The 6721-nt window shown below is 40.4% G+C and overlaps 1 protein-coding gene across 1 annotated transcript; it reads right to left on the bottom strand.

Moving 5' to 3' along the window:
* Window positions 1-579: 579 nt before the first annotated feature.
* LOC102877451 (serine/threonine-protein kinase RIO3-like) lies at window positions 580-2243 on the bottom strand. The gene has a single exon (XM_006896650.1). It carries the CDS (start codon window positions 2241-2243, stop codon window positions 681-683), a length of 1563 nt encoding a protein of 520 aa, XP_006896712.1. The 3' UTR covers window positions 580-680.
* Window positions 2244-6721: the final 4478 nt, after the last annotated feature.

The raw sequence follows: 6721 nt of genomic DNA, 5'->3' as shown, positions 1-6721 counted from the left end.
TGAGCCTTTAATAAATAATGACAATTTAAATTATTAAACATTGAAAATTATCTCATTATTCACATTTCCAAACCATCCTTCATTTTTTGGACAAGTTATGTAACTACCATTGCCATAATACATTAATTTTAAACATGTGAATTGAAAAGATAAATAAAAGCAAACAATATTAAGAAACACATATGCTAGTGAAGAGATGTAAAATATAAATGCATTCAAATACACATACACACATATCTATGCATACATACACATTTACATATACTCATAAAAACACACAGATGTAAGGAGGTTCTAAAAAGAAAAACAAGAAAGAGAAAGTAGAGAATTTCACATATTGAACTTATAAATAAGAGAGTCATGAGACTTCATGGATAATTTTGTTGTTAGGTGCCTTTGAGTTGTGTACAACTCATAGCAACCGTAAGAATAGCAGATCTGATCTCTGTGCCATCCTCAAAAATCTCTTCCCGTTGCTGTAGCCACTGTGTCAAACCGTTTTATTGAAGGTCCTTCTCCTTTTCACTGACTCTTCACCTTTCCAAGTATGCCCCTTTCTTTTTTTTTTTTTTACACTCCTCATGTTTCCTTTTTTGGTATTTCAAGTCACCCATAACTTCATTGCCCCTGGCAGCTGACAGTCACCACTGTGCTAACATGACTAGCAGTGGGCATTACTGCTATTCATTGTACAGTACTGGTGGACCGCCATCATCTTTTATAAATGAAGCCGCTTTCCTTCCGTTCTTCTGAACATGATCTTCATTCATTTTCTCCAAAGTTTCGATCTCAGCTAAGAAATCAGCTTCATTATCTGCTGAGATGTTTAAGCCTGAAACAGCATTGAAGAGTTGTCGTTCATTAAGGGCTTCCTTTACGCCTCCTTTCTGGAAAAACTGTGAGACGTTCCGACAGTCACGGAACAAGAACTCCAGGCCGTGAGGATGGGTTGGCTCCACAGACTGACTGACATCAATCAACCAGACCTTTCCGGCATGCCACAGCATGTTGTATTCACTGAGGTCAGCATGTACAAGTGTACAGTCATTGTATAACTGCTGCATCATATGAAGAGTCTGATAGTAGGCTTCTTTCATTTCTTCATAACTGAGCTTTACTTCTTTTAATTTAGGAGCAGGAACTTGATTATGGCCAATAAAAGACATAACTAGAATGTGTTTCTTAAGCATTACAACTGTTGGACAAAGAATTCCAACTTTTTGCATTCTGGTGAGATTGTGCATCTCTTTTTCTGCCCACATGTGGATGATCTTACGTGGATTTAGTTTACTGAAGCGATCCTTAAACCTGAAATCATCTTTAATGTATTTGTCACGGTTCTTAAACTCATTAAGGGTTGTTTTAAATACCTTGATGGCACATTCTGTAGGTACAACTTTACTATCTTCCTTTTCATCCTCCATGCTCCCTCCATATGCATGGAAGACAACAGATTCCTTCCCTGTACTAATATAGCCAGTGACTGAATCCAGCAATCCCGAGTTGACCATTTTATACATAAGTAAGCGTGTTTTAGGGTCAACTGCTTTTTCTGCAGTAGAATGCTCCATCTTTTCATGGAGGCGGGCACTTCGACGCTCTTCCGAGTAGGCATGTTGTTTCAAAGCATTGAAAACATGGTTGGACAGTTTTAAATCCATTCCAATTCCATCTCCGACTTGAAACTCAGGTGCAAAATTTTCCATTCTTGCTGTGTTCTTTCTCCCACATACTACTTCATCATGTTTGGTGGTGATGTCTTTTCCTTTTCCAATAAAACCCTTCTTAGGAGTAGGAATTGGTTTTGCTGGTCTGTAGGGGTCATCCCATGTATCTTGCCAGTCAACCTCATCTTCAGAGCTATCACTGTCTTCATAAGGATGCACTTTTCGGTAATTTTCAAAGGAAATAGAAACTTTGCTATCGCCATTGAATTTTTTTTCTTCACGCCTGAGCTGTGCATCATATTCTCTGTCAAATTCTATCTGTAGCATCTGAGCCAGCATTAGGTCGCTGGAAGTATCAGTGTTTTCTCCAGTGATAAATGGTCCTTCAGCAACACCACCAACTTCAGGAAAAGCAGCAACTTCCTCTTCTAACTGTAATTCTTTAGCCAATTGTTCACTCATTACCTCAGCCAAGGAACAAGATCTCGTATTTTGAGGGGTAGCCCATGGACACTTGCTCGGTTCCCAGGCCGCTGCTGTCCGGGGTTCAGGAGAAGCCACTCCGACTAGATCCATGTGGGGAGACCAGCCAGAGACAAGGACAGGGCAGACGGGGAGGAGCTCCACCGAGGAGGAGGCAGGCAGCAGGGTCAGGGAGACGAGGAACAAGCGACCGAGAGGAGGCGAGAGATGGTGCCGAGGGCAGTATGCCCCTTTCTAAGGAAGGACAACATGCACACAGTAAGTGAAACATAGCTTTATCATCTTTGCTTCCAAGGAACAAATGCCTCTACCTTTCCCAAGACAAATTTGTTTGGTCTTTTGAAAGTCCACGAGATAGTCAGTACTTTTATCCAACACCACAATTCAAAGTCACCAATTATTCTGTCATCCTAATTCATTATTCAACTCTCATTATCCGGTTTTGCTTTTAACCAGGATCCATCTGACATCACCAGTGATATCCCTGATGCCACATCCTCCACTAAACCGAGCTTGAACTTTTGGCAGTTCTCTGTCTATCTGCTGTGCTAGCTGTTGTTTGTTTGTTTGTTTTTATGACATTCAACAGTATTTTGCTTGCATGTAATATTAATGATAGTTTTGGGTTATTTCCATTTCTGTTACATCACCTTTCTTTTGAGTGGGAACAAATATGGATCTCTTCTAGTCAGTGGGCCAGGCAACTACCCTCCAAATTTCCTGGCATAGACTGATGAGTATGTCCAGGGCTGCATCTGTAAGTTGGTTGGAGTTTGTCAATTGGAGTCTCAACATGGATAATAGTAAAGTAAAAATATGAATAAGGAAAGAAAGCAAGGCACTACAAAAATAAAGGAACACCATGCCCAAAGGTGCTGTCCATGCCTAGGACATGGAGGCAGAGCTCTTTAGAGCCTTAAAACATACTTTTTTACAGCAGATTTCCACAATACAATAGGATTTCTTCACTGCTGCTTCCATTGGCATTAACTGTGAACCAAAGTAAAATTAAATCCTTGAAAACTGCTATCTATTTTCTGTTTATCATGTTTATTAATATAGTAGTTAGGGGAGATAGAGACATAGTTTTGATTGCCTTCAAGTAGAGCACGACTCATAGCGACCTTATGACCAAAGGCCTGAAGCCAATCTACACCTATCGACATTTATCAAAGTTCATAGAGCTTCCAGAGGCAAGCTGTTTAGGAAGCGAATGTCACTCCTTCTTCCAAAACACACACACACACATATATGTGTGTGTGTGTGTGTGTGTGTATATATATATATATATATATATATATATATATATATATATATATGTGTATATATATATATATATATAGAGAGAGAGAGAGAGAGAGAGAGAGAGAGAGAGAGAGAGAGGTGTCTATGATCTTTGTAATTACTTACACTGGGTCAGAAAACTGGACAATGCCTAAGAATTATAAAAGGAGAATTGATGTCTTTGAGCAGTGGTGTTGGAGAAGAGTATTAAATATACTATGGACTTCTAGGAGAACAAACAAGTTCGTCCTAGAGAGGGTGAAATATTGGAAGCAAGGATTCTGAGGCTTCATCTGACATACTTTGGACATGTTGCAAGGAGGGACCAGTCCTTGGAGAGGGACATCACCCTTGGGAGGGTAGAGGGGCAGTACAAGAGAGGAAGACCCTCTATGATATGGATTGATTCTGTGACTGGAGTGATGGGAGTATATGTATCAGATAGAGCAGAGTTTAGGGCTGTTGTGCATAGGAATTATTAGGAATTAAGGACACATAATAACAACAACATATTAAGGTGTAATCCATAATCTGTAGTTTTTAAACATCTTATGCTGCAAGACTTCTTAGTTTTCTGCAAAAAATTATGGATTTTTTTGGTTGTCAATTTGACTTCCTCCAATCACAATTCTGTATTTTTTTCACAGAAAATTCTGCCATACTGGCAAATGGAGACTTGAGTCTGGTTTAATTTAGAAATAAAAGGGACAAAGAGAGAGCATACTTGCATTAGAGAGAAAATCTTATTTTATATTAGTTGCCATAGTCATTATGTGCTATCAAGCCAAGTATGACTCATAGGGACCCTAATGTTGTTGTTGTTGTTGTTGTTTTGTGCTATCGAGTCACTTGCGACTCACAGTGACCCTATGTACAAGAGCCCTAAATGCTGTTCAATCCTGTGCCAACCTCGCTGTCTCAAACACACTCAATCCCACCACTCCACTCACAGAATCGATCTATCTCATCAAGGGTCTACCTCTCCTGCACCACCCCTCCACTCTCCCAAACACAATTTCCCTCTCCAAAGACCAGTCCTTCCTTGCAACATTCCCACATTATGTCAAATGAAGCTTCAGAATCCTTGACTCCAAGGAGCATTCTGACTTCACCCTCTCCTGGACAAACCTGTTTGTTCTCCTAGCAGTCCATGGTATATTCAACACTCTTCTCTAGCAGCACAGCTCAAAGGCATCCATTCTCTTTCTATCATCCCTATTCACTGTGCAGCTCTCTGTTGCATAGCATGTAATTGCAAAGACTATAGCTTGGGTCAGGCGCACCTTAATTTCCAGTCTGATGTCTTTGCTCTTCAGTACTTTTGAGAGGTCCCTCACAGCTGACGTTCCCAATGCAATTCATCTCCTGATTTCCTGGCTGCTGTTACCAAGAGTGTTGATTGTGGAGCCAATTAAACTAAAACTGTTAACTACCTCAATCTCTTCACCATCCATACTGATGCTGCCAATTGGTCCAGCGGTGAGAATCTTTGTCTTCTTGATGTTGAGCTTCAATCCATATTGAAGACTGCAGTACTTGACCTTCTGTAGCAAGTGCTTCAGGTCCTCCTTAGTTTCAGTGAGCAGGGTTAAGTCATCTGCATAACGTAGGTGATTCTTCCATGAATCCTGATGCCACATTCTTCCTCGTATAGCCCAGAGTCTCAGATGATCTGTTCTGCATACAGATTACAACAAATTTGAACCCTGTCCTATCCTGTGCCATTTTCATCATCTCTGATACACTTGAACCAGTTGTTGCAGCCACTGTGCAAATCTATCTCAATGAGAGTTTCCCTCTCTTGCCTTAAGCCTCTAAATTTCAAGTATGAAGTCCCTCTCCAAGAAACAACCTCTCCTAACAACATACCCAAAGTATGCGAGATGAAGCTTTGTCATCTTTACCTCCAAGAAGCACTCTGGTTGCCCTTTCTCCAAGACATACTGGTTTGTGCTCTTGGCAGTCCATGGGATACTCAGTACTATTCTTCAACTCTATAGCTCAAAGACATTCATTTTTCTTCTGTCATCCTCATTAATGGTCCAGCTCTTACATGCATAGTAAGTTATCAGAAAGACTATGGCATAGGTCAGATGCTCCTTAGTCCTCAAACAGACATCACTGAAGTCCTTGACAGCAGACTTGTCCAATGCAAATCCTTGTCTCCTGACTTCTGGCACCAATTGCATTGATTGTGGACTCAAGTAAGGTGAAATCGCTGACTATTTCAATCTTTTCTCCATCTATCACGATGTTGCTGGTGAAGATTTTTGTCGTTTTCATGTTCAGATTAAATCCATATTGTTAACCATTGTTGTTGTTAGGTGCTGTTGACATGAGTGTGACTCATAGTGACTCTATGACCAGCAGATCTGAACTCCATCCTAGCCTATGCCATCTTCATACTTTCTAACACACTAGACCCTTTTGTGGCAATCATCGTGTCAATCCACCTGGTTGAGAGTCTTCCTCTTCTTTACCGACCCTCTCCCTTCCAAGCATCATATCCCTCTCCAAGAAATAGCACCTCCTAACAACATACCCAAAGTATATAAGGTGAAGCTTCCTCATCCTTCCCACCAAAGAGCACTGTGGCTGCAACGTCTCCAAGACATGTTTGTTCTTCTGGCTGTCCATGGAATATTCAGTGATTTTCTCCAACATCACAGCTCAAAGGCAACACCACTTCTTCTGTTATTCCTATTCATTGTCCAACTCTCAGATGCATAGCCAGTGATCAGAAAGATCATGGCCTTAATCAAACGCTCCTTAGTCCTCAAACTGCTATCATTACTCCTCAATAATATGGAGAGGTCCCTAACTACAGACTTTCCCAGTGCAATGTGTATTCTTTTTAACCAACTGCTGGTATCAAGGGTGTTAATTGTGAATACAAGCAAGATGAAGTTGTTGACAATTTCAAACTCTTCTTCGTCTATCAGGATGTTGTGTATAAGTCCATTGGTAAAAATCTTTATTTTCTTAGCAATGAGATATATTCCATATTGAAAGCCACATTCCTTCTACAACATGTGTTTCACGTCCTTTTCACTTTCATGAAGCACGGTTGTATCATCTGTATAAAGCAGGTTATTGATGAGTCTCCTCTAGTCCTGATGTCACATTTCTCTTCATAGAGTCCAGCTTCTCAAATAATTTACTCAGCATACAGATTGAATAGGTATGGAGAGAGGATACAACCCTGACACACTTTGTTCTTGATTTTAACCATGAAGTATTGCCATGCTCTGTTCATATAGCAGCCTCTTGGACCAAGGTCCAGACTC

The sequence above is a fragment of the Elephantulus edwardii genome, unplaced genomic scaffold (genome assembly GCF_000299155.1).
Source record: "Elephantulus edwardii isolate Elephantulus edwardi_28Jun2011 unplaced genomic scaffold, EleEdw1.0 scaffold00187, whole genome shotgun sequence".
Taxonomy (NCBI): Eukaryota; Metazoa; Chordata; class Mammalia; order Macroscelidea; family Macroscelididae; genus Elephantulus; species Elephantulus edwardii.
Note: the sequence above shows the minus strand (reverse complement) of the source record. Positions and strands in the feature narration are given on the sequence as shown.